The sequence below is a fragment of the Tachyglossus aculeatus genome, chromosome 17, assembly GCF_015852505.1.
Source record: "Tachyglossus aculeatus isolate mTacAcu1 chromosome 17, mTacAcu1.pri, whole genome shotgun sequence".
Classification (NCBI taxonomy): Eukaryota; Metazoa; Chordata; class Mammalia; order Monotremata; family Tachyglossidae; genus Tachyglossus; species Tachyglossus aculeatus.
Genome location: NC_052082.1, coordinates 17,929,843 through 17,949,369, shown reverse-complemented (window position 1 = coordinate 17,949,369; position 19,527 = coordinate 17,929,843). Strand labels below are relative to the sequence as shown.

The 19,527-nt window shown below is 44.0% G+C and overlaps 2 protein-coding genes across 2 annotated transcripts in view; one reads left to right on the top strand and one right to left on the bottom strand.

Moving 5' to 3' along the window:
- Nucleotides 1-2,515, bottom strand: part of ITGBL1 (integrin subunit beta like 1) — a 177,560-nt gene extending 175,045 nt beyond the window's left edge. Inside the window, exons 1-2 of the mRNA XM_038759722.1 lie at nucleotides 2,290-2,515; nucleotides 1,288-1,505 (exon numbers count right to left, since the gene is read on the bottom strand). Coding sequence (XP_038615650.1) covers nucleotides 1,288-1,505; nucleotides 2,290-2,384 — 313 coding nt within the window. The 5' untranslated portion in view covers nucleotides 2,385-2,515. The remainder of the gene's footprint in view (nucleotides 1-1,287; nucleotides 1,506-2,289) is intronic.
- Nucleotides 2,516-14,988: 12,473 nt separating this feature from the next.
- NALCN (sodium leak channel, non-selective) overlaps nucleotides 14,989-19,527 on the top strand; it is a 222,614-nt gene continuing 218,075 nt past the window's right edge. The window contains exon 1 of the mRNA XM_038759721.1: nucleotides 14,989-15,095. The gene's annotated coding sequence lies outside the window, so the exon portion shown is untranslated. The remainder of the gene's footprint in view (nucleotides 15,096-19,527) is intronic.

Genomic DNA, 19,527 nt, shown 5'->3' with positions numbered 1-19,527 from the left:
TCACTTAACTTCTCTGGGCCTCAGTTACCTCATCTGTAAAATGGGGATTAAGACCGTGAGCCCCACTTGGGATCACTTTGTATTCTCCCTAGCACTTAGAACAGTGCTTTGCACATAGTCAGTGCTTAACAAATGCCATCGTTATTAATAATGTTAAAGTAAGTACATTTCAGAGCAGTCTTCTTTCTATGTTCATTCATAGGGCTATTCGCTACAACCCCCACTCACTCCTTCATGCTGTGGCTTAAATATGGGAATGAAAGGAAGAGCCAACCTTGGATTCAAGGACATCAGACATATAGAAAACCAGGAAAATGAAAAGAGGCCTTCATTAATTTCTTTGGTGAAATACTAGGCCTGCATTTTATGTCCCAGCACTCTTACTTAATGACAAATGGATAATATTTACCCAAAATGGGGACCTTAAAGGAGGCAGTTGAAATTTCTGAATTACCAGGTGAATTTTCCAGTTATGTAATAACTATTCAATCAATCAATCGTATTTATTGAGCGCTTACTGTGTACGGAGCACTGTACTAAGCGCTTGGGAAGTACAAGTTGGCAACGTATAGAGACAGTCCCTACCCAACAGTGGGCTCACAGTCATCCCCATACTCTGATGACGCAAATGATCCCAATATCTGTTCTCCCTCCTATTCGACCCGGAACCCCATGTGGGACTGGGACTGTGTCTGACCAAATTAACCTGTATCTGCGCCCAATGCTTACTACATTACTTGGTGTGAAGTAAGCACTTATCAAGTATTATTAATTTAGATTGATTCTCATTATTAACCTCGCTGAACGGTTAACTGTAACACTTAATAAGCTATGTGTGTAATACACACCTCATTTGCTCAAAGAACGGGTCCTTCCTCATTAAATTGTCAGATTCACGAGGGCAGGATCTCCATCATCATCATCATCAATCGTATTTATGGAGCGCTTACTATGTGCAGAGCACTGTACTAAGCGATTGGGAAGTACTAATTGGCAACATATGGAGACAGTCCCTACCCAACAGTGGGCTCACTGTCTAAATATCTCCATCATATTTCTTCCATATTTTCCCTAGTCGTCCATACAGTGCATTGCATTGTTCTACACAGAGCCCATCCTGCGTCAACCTGGCGAACGATGATGATGGCGACATGCAGACATGCACTAAATTCTCTCCCGATCCTTGGCTCTTGTATCTCAGGGAGAACGAAGGCATTGAGTGAGCTTGGACACTTACCTTTGGGTGCTTTGTTCTTATCCCCTCTGTCCCCACGGTCTCTCCCTTACCTGAACAGGTCTTCCCATCATAGGTCTCACACACCCATTCATGGCACTCGCAAAGAGACCCAAAGTACATGCCAGGCTCGGTCACCTGACAGATGCAGACTCCACAGTCACACCAGCCTCTGCCATTGCACAGTTGGCTCCCTGAGGGCCTTCCAGGGGCCCGGCACCGACGCTCTGACTCAGCCTTGGACAGTCTGCAGGTACCACCTGACCGGCTCCTACGGAAAGTCACAAACACACATCCTACCCGTTAGTGAAAATCCCGGCTCTTTTTTTTTTTCGCCACCCGTTGAATAGATCCACTGCCCGCCGCACAACTTTCCCGGAGGAAGGATCTGGCTGGCGGGGGTTCGTGAGGATCTTCATATTTTGAAATACATTTTCTTGTCCCATTCCAGGCTTTAAATACCCCATTAAGTCACTGGAAATGGTTTGTCATTGAATCATAGTGCGGTTAGATGAAAATTAGACTAATGCAAGATTATTTTGCTGATCGTGGTCATAATTTCTCTGCTGGATTTTCAGTCACTGTAGAGAGGCCAGAAATCAGAATGGGTCCACAGACGTTTACGATGTCATAGCTACAGGTGTATAGAGAGCCTATAGGCTCTATAGAGAGCCTGTATAGGCTCCCTATTCTATAGGGAGCTAGCCAAGGAAATCTGAATTTACACAGCTGAAGTTTGTCAAATAATAAAACTCAATACACCTCCATCCGGGATCTTTATTCAGTGGACAGCATATAAAATGCATGATGTATTTTGTGTATGCATTACACGTGCTATACGTGCACATGTTGCCTCGATATAGAAGATAAGAAGACCTTAACGAGGAAAGGAACACATTTTTCTGTATTTAGAGAGAGAAAGGAAGCCACGACAGCAAGTTGAAAATATTTCCCCCATACACTGCCACCTAAGAACAGTTTCCTGCTTGAGGCAACTAGACTCCAACCCGAGACCAGCCACACAGACCACTTTGAGAATAACAAATCAGACTTACCTCAGGGATAGCGACAAACTTGGAGGAACAGCTGACAGTCCAGTGAGAAGCAGAGATGCCAGCAGCAAGAGACTACTGAAGCCTTGTACAGGCATGGCTAGACTGTAGGACTCTTGGGGTAAGTCTCAACTTCTGCTAGAGGGTTCAGCGGACAGACAGACAGACAGATCGACGGTCAGAAAGCCTGACTTGACACTAGACTTGCAAATCCTAGAGCTGGCCAGAACCGGCTTGAAGCTTTCCTCAGGGCTGCAAGTGCCTTTGATTAGCTGCCTGGAAGGATTTGGGCAGCAGCGCTTCTCTGGGAGGGAACTTGGTGCCAAACCCAAAAGTTTACAGTCTAGGCAGGGAAGAAATTAGAAACAGTTGTCCAACCAGATGGTTTATTTTGACACACGAAAAAAGTGTCGTGCTCCCAGATTTTAGAAAATGGACTGGTTTTTGAAACCCAGGCACCAAAATATTTGAACCAAGTATATGTTTTGTTGCTCTATTATTTTAGATAATCCAAGAAATGTGATTTCCCACTCACATTTCTTTGTCTATAAAATACCCAGAAATCACATCTCTTATATAATATAAAATCTCCATTGAAGTAGCATAGACTGTAGACATCGATAATAACTTTAACAGATGGCTTTCAGGGCACTTTTTAGTGCTGAGTCAAATCGCAAACTATATGTATTTTTATATTAATTTAATTAGGTGTCCTCGATTTTAAAGTGTCCCTTCCCCAAAACTTTCTAAAAGGATTATTCATTTGGACTCTTCAAGACACGTGCACACTTGCATCACTGGATCAGATATTATAGTTATTATAACAATTGATAACAATTGTTAATAAATACAGCCTATGTAACAGTTCAGTCTCAACTGAGCCAGTTTAGCTCCTTTTCCATTTCACATCTTTCCCCACCTTCACTTCCCTACCTGCAACACAGCACATACAGCGTGGCTCAGTGGAAAGAGCCCGGGTTTGGGAGCCAGAGGTTCTGGGTTCTAATCCCAGCTCCGCCACTTGTCAGCTGTGTGACTTTGGGCAAATCACTTAACTTCTCTGGGCCTCGGTTACCTCATCTGTAAAATGGGGATGAAGACTGTGAGCCCCACGTGGGACTAGCGGTTCAACTTGTATCCCCCCCCAGCGCTTAGAACAGTGCTTCACACGTAGTACGTGCTTAACAAATGCCATTATTATTATCATTATTATTACAGACATATGCACAAACACTCCAACCCACAAAAAAAAAAAACCCACACATACACAGAGCACTTCAGGCTCAGCTCCTCCTGCAAGGGGTGGGTCTGGTCTCCCTTGGTGGAATTCAGGAATAGGCAGACTGCAGTAGATGTTTGGCAGCCCTTGAGATACAGGAGTTTGTGACCGTATGTTGTTCTGAGTTTAGGGTTTCTTTTCCAGCCTTAAAGCTGAGTCTGCAGTGGGGCTGTGGGTAACTCCACTGCTTGTGGTCAGGGAATGTTTCTACCTTTATTATATTGTACACTCCCAAGTGTTCAGTACATTGTTCTGCACACAGTAAGCACTCAGTAAAGGTGACTGATTGTGCCACTTGTGCTGCTGGGCTTCCAGGTTTCACTTGAAGAGCTAAGGAGCTGGTCCCGCAATATCGATAGGGATACTGTAGAAGTCTGTCAGGAGCTCTATTTCAAGTGATCCCAGGTGGACCGTGGTAGCACAGGGAGCTTCACCTTCAGTTTTGGTCTTTAATCTGTTTCTAGTCTCCCTGTGCAAGAGGCAGGCCAAATCCAGGCACTGAGATGGAAATAGCAGGAAAAAAGCCACAAAGGAAAACATTAGGACATTCTCCCTCCTACTTATGTTGTGAAACCCACATGGGACAGGGACTGCATGAGTGTTGGGGATATCCCAGCACTTAGTACAGTGCTCGGCTTGTAGAAAATGCTGAACAAATATCATCAAATACCATACGGCTATTTTCCCAGGCTCAGTTTAGAAAGTGTAAGTCTCAAAGACTATTTTAAATAAAAGACCAACCAGAAGCAGCATTACCTAGTGGAAATAGCACAGGCCTGTAATCATTTAGTACAGTGCTCTGCACACAGGAAGCGCTCAGTAAATATGATTGAATGAATTTAATTCCGCTCAGGATTGGATTGAAATCGCCCCACTAAAATACACTGGCCAAGGTATGTTTTCTTTATATTTAAGAGCAAACTGACTAGTCCATAGTTGGCTGGGTTTGTCATGAGTAGATATGAATTTGCACACACCTCTTGATTGACAGGTGGGCTGCCTGATTGACACTTTAAGGTCATCTCTTTCCCCTTCCCAGTTTAGATAAGAAAATGTCACACAATTTGAAATATGTTCCTCTTGCTCAGATGGATTTAGAATGTTCAATCATTTTGATGCCCTACGTACACCAAAGGACAACATTACTCAAACTGCTGCTGATTTTAGCTAGAAATCCACATAATGTTATAGGAAGGTGTGAAACATTGCTACTTTTAATGGACTGTAAAATTGTTAACCTTTCTGACGTGAGTGCTTCTGTTAAGACTTTCCTTTCCCGTTATATTTAACCTCTCATTCTGTCTAATCCTTTTACCCTCTTCTGGTCAGTGACCTAAAGAGAGAGGGGACAATAATATATTAGGACCAAAATGCCCATAAATAAACCAACATGGCTTAGTTCAAACATGGGAACCAAAGGCAGGGCAAGGAAAGTAGTGCTAAATTAGATAACTTTAGTCTGCCAGTCAGGAGGGGCTAGTGTCCATATTTAAGGGAAGGAGCTCAGAAGGGAATGGGAATCGTGGTAATTGGCAAAGAAATCTCTCCCCGGCCCCCATCTATTTGGCATAATCCTAGGATAGTTGGATCAGCAGTGAATGAGATTAGCCCCATGCAGATCTCAAAGAAATTTTACAGTAGAAAAGGACATTTCAAAATAAATGTTTATTTTGTGCAGGCATGGCTTTTCTGGTTCTATGTTAGTATTTTCAATAAAGATTATATAATCATAGCACTAATCAAAACATCAAGAAAATTCACTAAATCTGTAGAGCATTCAAAACGCAGAAAGCAATGAAACCTTTTGCATTACCAGTCTTGCTACATCTGCGATTAATTTATTATTTTTGGACAGAAAAATAATCGTATGAAATTTAGAGCTGAGGATTCCAGAATGTGCCTATGTGGCTTAGAGGTTTGGCCCCTGGATAAGATGAACAATTCAACGTGTTTCCCCAAAAGAATAAAATGCTCCATCTGGAAAAAAAAAAAGACAATGGCAGAGAATAATTATATAATGAATGAATACAGGTCCTGTGGTGACAGAATCTATGCTAATATTGAGATTACTGGTTCAAAATTACAAGCAGAATAAGTAGAAGGTCAAAGTTGGAAACACTTAAAAAGTGAATGAAAAGGGAACATTATCTAATTTAAACACCATCAGATGAGACTGGGTTGATGTTATTAACAATAAAATTCTGTCTGCATTTTATTAGTATCAGATATTACCGTGAAATCTATTTCCGAACTAAAAAGTTGACCGTCTCAGGATTGCAGATTGAAAGATCTCTGAATATTAATAACTTTAGAATTTAAAGGTTGAAAATCATCTCAGGAGGTCACCTAGATTTTAAGGGTGCTGTACTGGGGAGAAATTAATTGAATATGGACAGAAATGAGACTCTGTCATTTATACCAGCTATGGTGAATTTCCGTCCAAATTCTTGAATTCCAGGTGAGTATTTAGGACGGAAAACAGAGAAATTGTATTTCATTCAATATCAGGGAGGGAACTAAAACAACCCAATGTGGGGATAGAATCAATGCAGTTCAAACCGTCTATTGGTGCCAGCCCTGAAAAATGTCCTGGTGGGATTTTTCAGTCATACCATATGGCTGGCTGAACCACAGAACCTCAGGCCAATCACACAGTGCTGCTTGTTATCCAACAAGAATACTTTTAGAGTTCAGGGCAAGCTAGTGCTTTGCACATAGTAAGCGCTTAATAAATGCCATCAAAAAAAAAATTAGAGGAGAAAGTGAAGGTACAGAATTTCATAATTTTGTGGAACCTTTGCCACTGTGATTCATTCATTCAGTCGTATTTATTGAGTGCTCCCTGTGTGCAGAGCACTATACTAAGCACTTGGGAGAGTACAGTATAATAGGAAACAGACACATTCCCTTCCCACAAGGAGTTTAAAGTCTAGAGACAATATAAATAAATTACAGATATTAACATAAGTGCTGTGGCAATGGGAAGGGGGATGAACAGAGGGCGTAAGGGCTATGCAGAAGGGAGTGGGAGAAGAGAAAAGAGGGCTTAGTCAGGGAAGACTTCTTGGAGGAGATGTGCATTCAATAAGGCTTTGAAGGTGGGGAGGGTAATTGTTGGATTTGAGAAGAGAGAATGTTCCAGGCCAGAGGGAGGAAGTGAGTGAGGGCTAGGCGGTAAGATAGATTCATTCATTCAGTCATATTTATTGAGCGCTTACTGTGTGCAGAGCACTGTACTAAGCGCTTGGGAAGTACAAGTTGGCAACATCTAGAGACAGTCCCTACCCAACAGTGGGCTCGCAGTCTAGAAGGGGGAGACAGACCACAAAACATAACATATTAACAAAATAAATAGAATAAATATGTACAAATAAAATAGAGTAATAAATCCGTACAAACATATATACATATATACAGGTGCTGTGGGGAGGGGAAGGAGGCAACGTGGGGAAGATGGGGAGAGGGAAGAGGGGGAGAGGAAGGAGGGGGCTCAGTCTGGGAAGGCCTCCTGGAGGAGGTGAACTCTCAGTAGGGCTTTGACTCGACTTGGAGAAGCAGTGTGCCTCAGTGGAAAGAGCACGGGCTTTGGAGTCAGAGGTCATGGGTTCGAATCCCAGCTCCGCCGCATGTCTGCTGTGTGACCTTGGGCAAGTCACTTAACTTCTCTGGGCCTCAGTTACCTCATCTGTAAAATGGGGATTATGACTGTGAGCCCCACGTGGGACAACCTGATCACCTTGTATCTCCCCCAGCGCTTCGAACAGTGCTTTGCACATAGTAAGTGCTTAACAAATGCCATTATTATTATTATTATTATTATTGAAGGGAGGAAGGTAGATGATAGATGAGATCAAGGTACAGTGAGAAGGTTAGCATTAGCACTGAGGTAGTAGTTGCAGAGGTAACTGGTGCCATAACCCCTCTGGAAAAGGGGCAAACCAGCTAAAAAATCAGACTGTCAGGCGTAAAACCAGATCAATGACCATCCTAACAGAAATTCTGACTTGAGCACATACATCTGATAGTGGGCCTCTCAGACTTGGCCATTCCCATTCCTGATTTCCTGTCTTCCTACCACTGCCAGCCTAGGATAGCTTCAGGCCAATCACTAGAGTCCAGGCAGGCTGGCAGCACTGTGAGACATAGAGCATGATTATCAGCACCTTCCCTCCCTTCCCCTTTCCCCACTTCTCCACCCCCGTGCCCCAAGTTATCTACTGTTAATCATGAACATACCTGAGCATGCCTGGCCACTTTTGATTTTTGTGATAGCCCAACAGTAGCATTTTTAGGTAAATCTGAACTTAATTGTGCCACAAAATACCATTCCCCCTTTCACTTTATTGAATTCCAAGCTGGGAATAGGAAAAGGAATCTATTAATAATAATAATAATGATGATGATGGCATTTGTTAAGTGCTTACTTTGTGCAAAGCACTGTTCTAAGTGCTGGGGAGATTACAAGGTGATCAGGTTGTCCCACGGGGGGCTCACAGGCTTCATCCCCATTTGCCAGATGAGGGAACTGAGGCCCGGAGAAGTGAAGTGAATTGCCCAAGGTCACACAGCAGACATGTGGTGGAGCTGGGATTCGAACGCATGACCTCTGACCCCACAGCCCGTGCTCTTTCCACTGAACCACGTTGCTTCTCTAATAATCTCTCTTTTTTTTCAATCAAATTACCACAGATCTTTTCATGGAAACATTCGTCTCCCAATTTCACTTTCCTCACCACCCCAAATTTTGCTCAATAGTGCATTTGGGACTTTATCTGCCACAAGCTATCAAATGAGAGGCCAATCAATTTGAACGTGTAATAGTTCATGTAACCTGTCACGAGAAGCAGCATGGCTCAGTGGAAAGAGCATGGACTTTGGAATCAGAGATCATGGGTTCGAATCCTGGCTCTGCCATTTGTCAGTTGTGTGACTTTGGGCAAGCCACTTCACTTCTCTGTGCCCCAGTTCCCTCATCTGTACAATGGGGATGAAGACTTTGAGCCTCCTGTGGGACAACCTGATCTCCTTGTAACCTCCCCAGTGCTTAGAACAGTGCTTTGCACATAGTAAGCGCTTAATAAATGCCACTATTATTATTATTATTATTATTATTATTATTATTATTATTATTATTAGAGTTCTCATAGTACATACCATGACACTCTGGAGATAGGTTTACACAAGCTAAATCTATGATAAGGCTAATTAAATCTGTGGGAAAGTTGATCAAGGGTAAATTGAGCAGGGATGGTGTCTACATATGCTAGTGTGCTCTCCCAAATACTTGCTTGGTACAGTGCTATACATATAGTAGTCAGAAGGTCATGGGTTCTAATCCTATCTCCACCACTAGTCTGCTGTGTGACCTTGGGCAACTCACTTCACTTCTCTGGGCCTCAGTCCCCTCACCTGTGAAATAGGGATTGAGACTGTGAGCCCACGTGGGACAGGGACTGTGTCCATCCCGATTTGCTCGTTATCCACCTCAGTGCTTAGCATAATGCCTGGCACACAGTAAGCGCTTAACAAATACAATCATTATCATTACTATTATTGTTATAGTAAATACTCAATAAATAGCATTGATTGATTATCCTTATAGTTCTATCAAATTTGTAAACTTTGTTCACCTCTCCAGTATCATCAGTTAATCCATGCACAATTATAAAGTAAGCTTAGAATTGGCCTAAATCTCCTCTGGCTGAATATGATCTTCCTAAATTATATAATTTATTATAGAAGATAAATTATCTCTTCAATTTTTATTGCTCTACTCTGTTACTAAAAATGACAGCACTTAGAAATGGGATAATTGTCTTAGAAAAGGCCACAATACATAGAAAGAGAAATGGCCAATTTTCCCAGGTAGCAAATATAGCAGTGCAGTAAGGGAAAATAATTGCATGCCTAAGATATGGAAGGGATTGCACCAAACTCACACCAGGTAAAAAATATAAATAGTGTCATTGCTAAATTGCATTCATTTATTCCGTGTTATTCATTAAGCCCTTCTTAAATTCAGAGCACTGTCCTTGAAAAAAAAATTAAGAATTTGAGTCCCTGGCTCCCAAGGGACTCAAAATCTAATAATTAGGTGGATAGGGGGTGGTTAAGGTCAAGCACAAAAGGCTAAAAACTGTAAAAAGAAACTCCAAACAGCATACAAAAGACAAGGACAGTGATAAATATAAAAAGGGCAATAAGGAATTGTGGCGAGGGGAGCAGATTTTTTGGCTTCTTGTGTCTCCCTTCAAGGCCCTACTGAGAGCTCACCTCCTCCAGGAGGCCTTCCCAGACTGAGCCCCTTCCTTCCTCTCCCCCTCGTCCCCCTCTCCATCCCCCCCATCTTACCTCCTTCCCTTCCCCACAGCACCTGTATATATGTATATATGTTTGTACATATTTATTACTCTATTAATTAATTAATTTATTTATTTATTTTACTTGTACATATGTATTCTATTTATTTTATTTTGTTAGTATGTTTGGTTTTGTTCTCTGTCTCCCCCTTTTAGACTGTGAGCCCGCTGTTGGGCAGGGACTGTCTCTATGTGTTGCCAACTTGTGCTTCCCAAGCGCTTAGTACAGTGCTCTGCACACAGTAAGCGCTCAATAAATACTATTGATTGATTGATTAATTGATCTCTTGTATAACAGAACTCCATTCTGGCAGAGAAGGGACCAGCAAAGGCTCTTGTTGCTACTGAGAAGCAGCGTGGCTTAGTGGAAAGAGCCCGGGCTTGAGAGTCAGAGGCCATGGGTTTGAATCCCGGCTCGGCCACTTGTCAGCTGCATGACTTCGAGCAAGTCACTTCACTTCTCTGGGCCTCAGTTCCCTCATCTGTAAAATGGGGATTAAGACTGTGAGCCCCACGTGGGACAACTTGCTAACCTTCTATCTACCCCAGCGCGTAGAACAGTGCACGGCATGTAGTAAGCGCTTAACGTATACCGTTATTATTATTGGGAAGCAGTGTGGCTCGGTGGAAAAGAGCATGGGCTCTGGAGTCAGAGGTCATGGGTTCAAATCCCAGCTCTGCCACTTGTCAGCTGTGTGACTTTGGGCAAGTCACTTAACTTCTCTGTGCCTCAGTTACCTCATCAGTAAAATGGGGATTAAGCTGTGAGCCCTCCGTGGGACAAACTGATCACCTTGTAAGCTCCCCAGAGCTTAGAAAAGTGCTTTGCACATAGTAAGAGCTTAATAAATGCCATTATTATTATTATTATTAATTATTATTACTATTTTCTAACCCAAAGGAAAATCTCATGCTTGTTCTTTCACTGTCTCTCTGACACAATTCCTCACTGAAAAGTGTATCAAGCCCTAACATTGTAAGTTGAACCTACTTTAATTATAAGAACAATGTTATAAATGGGGGATTATTTCTTGAACCGAGGTTAGATACTCTATTTTTCCAAAATTTTCCAGAACTGTGTATTCAGTCAGTTACAGATAAATAGAAATGGATATGCCAATCCTCCCTCCTGAATCTGTCCAGCAATCAGATAAAGCCACCACCCACGAAGCTCATCCACAGGAACGCACATCTTCTTTATATTTCATCCCCTCTTCTCCTCCCTCTCATCTAAATTTTACAATTTTCCCGGTTTCTCCAAAGCTCCCATATTCCTTTGGAACTAGTGCCACAAAGGAAGCTAGGGTGGTAGAGTCAAACCAGAGATCATAGAGCAAAAAAAGAATTTTTGAACGTTTTAAGTACCATTTATTGCTGGGGGTTGAAGAGGCCTTCACTGACTAAGCCCTCATTTCCTCTTCCCAGATTCCATTCTACATTGCCCCTGGATTTACTCCCTGTTTTACCCCTCCCTCAGCCCCACAGAACTTTTATGTACATCCATAAATTATTAATATTAATGTCTGTCTCCCCCTTTACACTCTAAGCTCATCACGTGCAGGTTATGTGTCTACCAACTCTGTTATATTGTTCTTTCCCAAGTGCCTAGTGCAGAGCACTGCACATAGTAAGCGCTCCATAAATATGATTGATTGTTAAAGGACACAGCTCCAGGGTTAAGTGTCTTTAATAAAGTTTGTTCATGAGATGGTAGGAATAGTAGTATCCCAGATGAAAACCTCCTGATTCATTCATTCATTCAGTCGTATTTATTGAGCGCTTACTGTGTGCAGAGCACTGTACTAATCAATCAATCAATCAATCAATCGTATTTATTGAGCGCTTACTGTGTGCAGAGCACTGTACTAAGCGCTTGGGAAGTACAAGTTGGCAACATATAGAGACGGTCCCTATCCAACAGTGGGCTCACAGTCTAGAAACTGTCTAGTCTAGAAACTCCTGATGATCTTTCAGAGAGATCCCCAGCAGACGGGCTTAGGATGCCCTAGGCAGGCCCACCCTATCCATTAGAACAGTGCCCAGCACTTAGAACAGTGCTTTGTACATAGTAAGCGCTTAATAAATGCCGTCATTATCATTAGTGTCTCCTCTTGGGCATCAGGGTTTCTGCCACTGAATCTTTGAGGAAAAGCGGGATTGAGGGATTGGCAAATGTGACAGAGCTCTTCTTAAGCAATTTGCTCATAGAATCATGGTTCGGCTCATTTTTGAGAGAGTCCAGCAGGTTCCAAGCTGCCCAGTCAGAAATCCCACCGAAGTAAAACAACATGACAAACAAACTGTTGCCCAAATCCCACGATCCTGGCACTTCTGAGTGATGTCTTTAAAATTGCTAAGTATTTCGATTTTTCATTACATACCATTAGCAAGTAAGTATGCTTCAGCCAATAAAGAACAATTATTCAATAACCGTGCATTGGGCAACCCAAGTGAATCATCGGTGACAGGTGAGAATTGGCAAAAGTGAAATGCTATCCAGTGTAGCTCAATTTGTGGTAAAGGAGTGTGTTGTTTCTACACAATGATGTTGTGCCCTTGCCCTCTGCTTGTCCAGGGAATGGTGGCATCAGTCAATAGTATCTTTTTATGAGTTTATTTTTCAGTGGTATTTGTTAAGTGCTTACTATGTGCCAGGCATTGTATAAGCCCTGGGGAAGATACACGCTAATCAGGTTGGACCCAACCTATGTCCCAAGTGGGGACCCCCATTTTACAGCTGAGGGAACTGAGGTCCAGAAAAGTGAAGTGACTTGTCCTACGTCACTCAGCAAACTGGTGGCAGATCCGACATTAGAATCCAGGTCCTTCTGACTCCCGGGCCTGTGCTCTAGCTCTAGGCCTTGCTGCGTTAAACTGTTAACTGTGTTAAACACTTAAGTAGTGGGTGGTCTGTATGTGGATGTCTCTGTGGTGCCTACATTGTGGGCATTTATGTGTTTACACCATAAACGCATGGTTGGGGGGGGGAGGAGTTGGGTCCTGTGCCTGGGAATGGTGGGAGAATCCTGGTGAATCCCACCCCTGGTGTAAGTGGGTTTGAAAGAATATGAAGGGGAGGAGGACAGAGAGAGAGAGAAGGGAAAGAGAAAGAGGTGGAGAGAGAAAAAAAAGAGGGGGAAAGAGAGAAGGGCAAGAGAGAAAAGAGAGAGACAGAAGGGAACTGGAGAAGGAAGAGGAGAGAAAGGGGAGAGAAAGAGAAGGGAAAGGGAGAGAGAGAGAAAGGAAAGACTGTGAGCCCACTTTGGGTAGGGACCGTCTCTATATGTTGCCAACTTGTATTTCCCAAGCGCTTAGTACAGTGCTGTGCACACAGTAAGCGCTCAATAAATACGATTGAATGAATTGAATTAATGAAAAGAGAAAGAGAGGGAGAGAAACGGGGGAGAGAGAGAAAAGAAATAGAAAGAAAAGACAGAAGGGAAAGAGAAAGAGGGGGAAAGAGAGAGGGAAGGGGAGAGAAAGAGGGGGAGATTGAGAGAAAGGAAAGAGAAAGGAAGGAGAGAAAAAGAAAAAGAGGGGAGAGAAAGAAAAGGGAGAGAGAGGGGGAAAGAAATAGAGAGAAAGGAAAGAGAAAGAGGGGGAAAGGGGGAAGGGAGAGAGAAAGAAAGGGGGAGAGAGAAGGGAAAGAAAGAGAGAAAGGGGGAGAGAGAAAAGAGGCAGAGAGGAAAGAAGGGAGAGAAAAGGGGGCGAGAGAAGGGAAAGATGGGGAGAGGAAAGAGAGAAGGGAGAAAAAAGAGGCAAGGGAGAGAGAGAAGGGAAAGAGAGAAATCAGAGAGGGAGATTGAGAGAAAGGAAAGAGAAAGGAGGGAGAGAAAAAGAAGAAGAGAAAGGGGAGAGAAAGAAAAGGGAAAGAGAGGGGGAAGAAATAGAGAGAAGGGAAAGAGAAAGAGGGGCAAAGGGGGAAGGGAGAGAGAATGAAAGGGGGAAGAGAGAGAAGGGAAAGAGAAAAGAGAAAGGGGAGAGAGAAGGGAAAGAGAAAAGAGGCAGAGAGAGAGGAAAGAAGGGAGAGAAAAAAAGAGGGGGTGAGGGAGAGAGAGAAGGGAAAGAGGGGGAGAGGGAAGAGAAGGGAGAGAAAAAAGGGGGTGAGGGAGAGAGAGAAGAGAAAGAGAAATCAGAGGGAGATTGATAGAAAGGAAAGAGAAAGGAGGGAGAGAAAAAGAAGAAGGGGAGAGAAAGAAAAGGGAAATAGAGGGGGGAAGGGGGAAGGGAGAGAGAAAGAAAGAGGGGAAGACAGAAGGGAAAGAGAAAAGAGAGAGAAAGGGGAAAGAGAAAAGAGGCAGAGAGAGGAAAGAAGGGAGAGGAAAAAGGGGGCGGGGGAGAGAGAGAAGGGAAAGAGGGGGAGAGGAAAGAGAAGGGAGAGAAGGAAAGAGAAGGGAGAGAAAAAAAGAGGGGACGAGGGAGAGGGGAAAAGCAAAGAGAGAGAAATCAGAGAGGGAAGAACAGATGAGAAGATCCCAGCTAGAGAGAAAAGAGGCAGAGAGAGAGGAAAGAAGGGGGCAAGGGAGAGAGAGAAGGGAAAGAGAGAAGGGAGAGAAAAAAAGAGGGGGCGAGGGAGAGAGAGAAGGGAGAGAGAAATCAGAGAGGGAGATTGACAGAAAGGAAAGAGAAAGGAGGGAGAGAAAAAGAAGGGGAGAGAAAGAAAAGGGAAAGAGAGAGGGGGGAAGAAATAGAAGGGAAAGAGAAAGAGGGGGAAAGGGGGAAGGGAGAGGGGAAGAAAGAGGGGAAGACAGAGAAGGGAAAGAGAAAAGAGAGAAAGGGGAGAGAGAAAAGAGGCAGAGAGAGAGGAAAGAAGGAAGAGAAAAAGGGGGCGAGGGAGAGAAGGGAAAGAGGTGGGGGGCGGGGGGGAAGCAGAGAAGGAAGGACAGATGAGGAGATCTCAGCTGTTGCAGAGCAACTGCAGGCTGCCGGCAGAGAGAGCAGGAACCTGCTGCTACCGACCGCCCTCCTCCCTTCTCCCGCTGCCCGTTGGGCTGGGCTCGGCTCCCTCCTCCTCCTCCTCCTCCTCCTCTTCCTCTTCTCCTCTTCCTTCTCCTCCTCCTCCTCCCTCCGTGCATCCCTCCTCCCTCCCTCTGAGCAGCCCCTTTGGGGAGAGGCCAGCTGGAGCCCCCCGACCTCCTGGGCCCGCAGCGCCATGCCGGGACCTGCCCGAGGTAAGCAGCCAGTCGGGGGGCTCCTCGGGGGGGCCCTCAGGGACAGCAGGCCCGGGGGTGGAAATAACGGGGGGCGATGGGGAGAGGGGGGCCGCCCATTGCATCCCCTCCCGCACCCAGCCGGGCCTTCCCCATCTCAGCAGTCCCCAAGAGCATCCATCCCCCCACCCCCCAAAAAAACCAGTCCATCCCACCCCCTCCCCGGCTAGCTGCACCCTAGCAGCCGTCCTTCTGGCCAGTGCACCCCATGGTGGGAAGGAGGAGGAGGAAGAGGCAAGGATTAAAAATAGCCTCCAGATCCAACACACGCTTAGCAAGCGGCAGCTCCCGGTTACCATCTTGGGCCCGGTCCTGGACATCTTGGGGGACCGGTTTCACCTGGACCATTTTGGCCTAAACCTCTCCAAAGCCACTGTGCAGCCCATCGTTGCTAGGAGACTAATTGGCGACCGAAAAGGCTGCCGGGCAGGAGGGGCAGACCCCTGAAATGTTCACTCCTGCCATGTCATCTTGACCTTAATCGTGCTGCCTCTTTCCCTCCCACCGTAAGGAAAATCCCTTTTTGGAATACAGGCCTCCCGTAGGAGAAGCAGCGTGTCTCAGTGGAAAGAGACCGGGCTTGGGAGTCAGAGGTCGTGGGTTCACATCCCAGCTCCACCAATTGTCAGCTGTGTGACTTTGGGCAAGTCACTTCTCTGGGCCTCATTTCCCTCATCTGTGAAATGGGGATTAAGACTGTGAGCCCCATGTGGGACAACCTGATCACCTTGTGTCCCCCACTGTGCTTAGAACAGTGCTTTGCACATAGTAAGCGCTTAATAAATGCCATTATCATTATTATTATTAGTGGAAAGAGCCCAGGCTTGGGAGTCAGAGGTCGTGGCTTCTAATCCCAACTCGGCCACTTGTCAGCTGTGTGACTTTGGGCAAGTCAGTTCACTTCCCTGGGCCTCAGTTAGATGAGATCATCTGTAAAATGGGGCGCAAGACTGTGAGCCCCAAGTAGGACAACCTGATAACCTTGTATCTATACCATCACTTAGAACAGTGCTTGGCACATAGTGAGCGCTTAACAAATACCATCATTATTATTCTGTGGACGCTGGCCATTCTACCCCATGGGCCTCCCGCGGTAGGCCTCTGCCCCGTTCACAGCTCTAGCAGGATGAAAGTCGGAAAAGTGTGGTTCCCTGGAAGAACCCAGAAGTGTTAAGATCCATCCAAAGCTAATCCGTGAATTCAGTGGGCTGGAAATCTTTCAGGGACAGGTTTTGTTACGGGAGTGCTGTCACTTCCGTTCACGTCACTGGCCAGAGACTGTCAGATTGGAGAGAAGCCCTATTTGATGAAGTTTTGGCGATGGGGTTAAAATTGGGTTGTTTGGAATCCTGGCTTAATGGAGAGATGAAAAGAGTATTTGAAAGAGTTCAGGGCGATATTGAATCTAAAACTAGGTGAAGGATTGTAGAATAATTTTCTTCTTCTCTCAGACATGGCACTCCACCAATATGATCCACCAACCCTCTCTCCACCTCATGTCATTTCAACCTGAAATTCCTAAAATTGCTATCAGAAAAATTTTATACCGTTCTGTCAATCGTGATGGCAGGCAGAGTTCTAGAATTTTGGTGGTGATAAATCCTGAAGATGGATTTCACTGAGATCCAACATCAAAAACAACATTTATTGAGCACCAACTCTGTGCACGTCACTCTTGCAAGAACTGGGGCGCATATAATGAAGTTAAAGTACATCATTCCAACTTTTAAGGAGCTTACAATCTGATGTGAGAGGACAGGCAGGCTCACATTGTCACGATACGCTAAGTATAAGTAAAAATGTAAGTAGAAATGATGAAAATAAAAGTTATAGGATAGAACATAAGTATATATACCCACAAGTGCTAAGAAAGGCGTTGGGATGTCAAGACAAAAAAGATGATGGCTTAAGGAGGGAATGTGTCTTGGAGGAAATGGCTCTTAAGAAGGACTTAAAAGGTGGAACGATGTGGATTTTTATTGTGGTGGTAGTTAATTAAATGATGGCATTTGTTAAGCGCTTACTATGTGCAGAGCACTGTTCTAAGTGCTGGGGGGGGATACAAGGTGATCAAATTGTCCCATGTGGGGCTCACAGTCTTAATCCCCGTTTTACAGATGAGGTAACTGAGGCTCAGAGAAGTTAAGTAACTTGTCCAAGGTCACACAGCAGACATGTGGCGATGTCAGGATTCAAACCCATGACCTCCAACTCCAAAGCCCGTGCTCTTTCCGCTGAGCCACCCTGCTTCTCTAATCAGATCATATCTGATCAGATCTAATCAGATCTAATCAGATCATACACCGCCCATGTAGAGGAAATGGTGGAAAAATGGGTCAGAAATGGTAGAATTGTGATCTAAGTACTCTAGAGTTGGAAAGCGAGCTTGGAAACAATGAGGATGAACTTAAGTGAAAATAAAGGAGAAGAAACTGGACTGGTAGAAGGAGGACAGTTGGAGAGCACACTAGAGATACTTAATATTGATGGTGATTGATGTTGAAATCAATGGGTTTTTTTTATTTTTGTAAGAAGTGTAGAGCAATTGGGGATGCTAGAGGAGGAGAAAGCTATGCTGTGAACAGCATTTAAAAATGTTGTGTTTTTCCAAATAACCAATAGTGTCACTATTAGAATCGGAAAATTGGGTTGGATATAGCTGGCCTTACCCAATATGACACTGTTTATAGTTTTATTTATTTATAGAAGAAACAAGCACTTGCCACGGTCTTTCGATGAGAAATCACTTCTCATAGATTTAAAATTTACAGGAAAAAAAAATGAATGACTGAAAAAGTAAAGAGGTGAAATAATGACTTCATTTTCTTTTATTTCTGGAAACGAATTTTTCTAGCTGTTTTTATTGTTTTCCAAAAAAAAATTTACCACAATCTCTTTGAACTAAAGGAATCTTAAATGTAATTATTGAGTTCTTGCTGTGCACAGAGCATTTGGAAGAAAGAGTACAACAATAGAGTTGGTAGAAAAGTCCATGCATACACTGAGTTTGCAGTCCAGAGGGGAAGTCAGACATTCAGATGAATTACAGATATGAACGTAGGAGCTATGGGGCTGAGGATGGGGTGAATATCATGTGCTTACAGGTGATACAGAAGGGAGGGGGCAGGAGAAATAAGGACTTCGTCATCGACAAGAAGGCCTCTTGGAGAAGATGTGGTTTTCTTAAGCCTTCGATGGTGGGCAGAGTGGAGGTCTGCCAGGCCAGAGAGAGAATGTAGGTAAGGGTACGGCAGTGAGAGAGATGAGATTGAGGTAAAGTAGGTAGACATTAGAGGAGGTAATTGTGTGGTCAGGATTGTCATAGGAGAGCAGTGAGTTGAGGTAGAAGAGAACAAGTTGATCAAGTGCTTTAAAATCATCATCATCGTAATAATAATAATAGTTCTGGTATTTGTCCCATGTCGGTCTCCCTTTCTCGGCCACCATTTTACAGATGAGGTAACTGAGACACAGAGAAGTGAAGTGACCTGCCCAAGATCACACAGCAGACAAGTGGTGGAGCCGGGTTTAGACCTGCTTGATGCGGAGGTGACTAGGCAACCCAATGGAGGTTCTTGAGGAGTGGGGAAACGTGGACTGAATGTTTTTGTAGAAAAATGATCCGAGCAGCAGAGTGAAGTATCGGCTGGAGTGGGGATAGGCAGGGAGGTCAGCAAGGAGGCTGATACAGTAATCAAGGTGAGATAGGATACGTTCTTCGATTAACATGATAGTTTGGATGGCGAGGAAAGGGTGGATTTTAGCGATGTGAAGGTTGATCCAACGCTGTGTGTAGAGCACTGTACAAAGTGTTTGAGAGAATACAATAAAACAGTATTCCACAGTTGGTAGAAATATACCCTGCCCACAAGGAGCTTACAGCCAATGGTAAAAAAAGTTTCTGTTTGATGTGGAGGTGGAAGGGCAACTTTCACTATATCTCTAAAATCTGCCCTTTCATTTCCCTCCAAACTATTACCACGCTGATCCAAGCACCTGTACCTTGCCTTGGCAATCACATCAGCCTCCTAGCTGAACCTCCCTGCCATTCATCTCTCTCCCCCCTCCAGTCCTTACTTCTTTCTGCTGCCCTGGTCATTTTCCTAAAAAGCTATTCAGTCCATGTCTCCCCACTCCTCAGAGAACCTCCAGTGTTTTAATAGTAGTGAGAGGTTATACAGTCTCACTTTTGAAATGAAGGTCCTTTAGATTTTAGTTTGTCAGCACTTTTAAAGTCTGAACACCATTATTGCCAACAACAAGATGGAAAACATGTTTCTGGCTTTGCCCCATATGTACATATTTATTACTCTATTTTATTAAAGATGTACATATATCTATAATTCTTTTTATCTATTTTGATGGTATTGGCACCTGTCGACTTGTTTTGTTT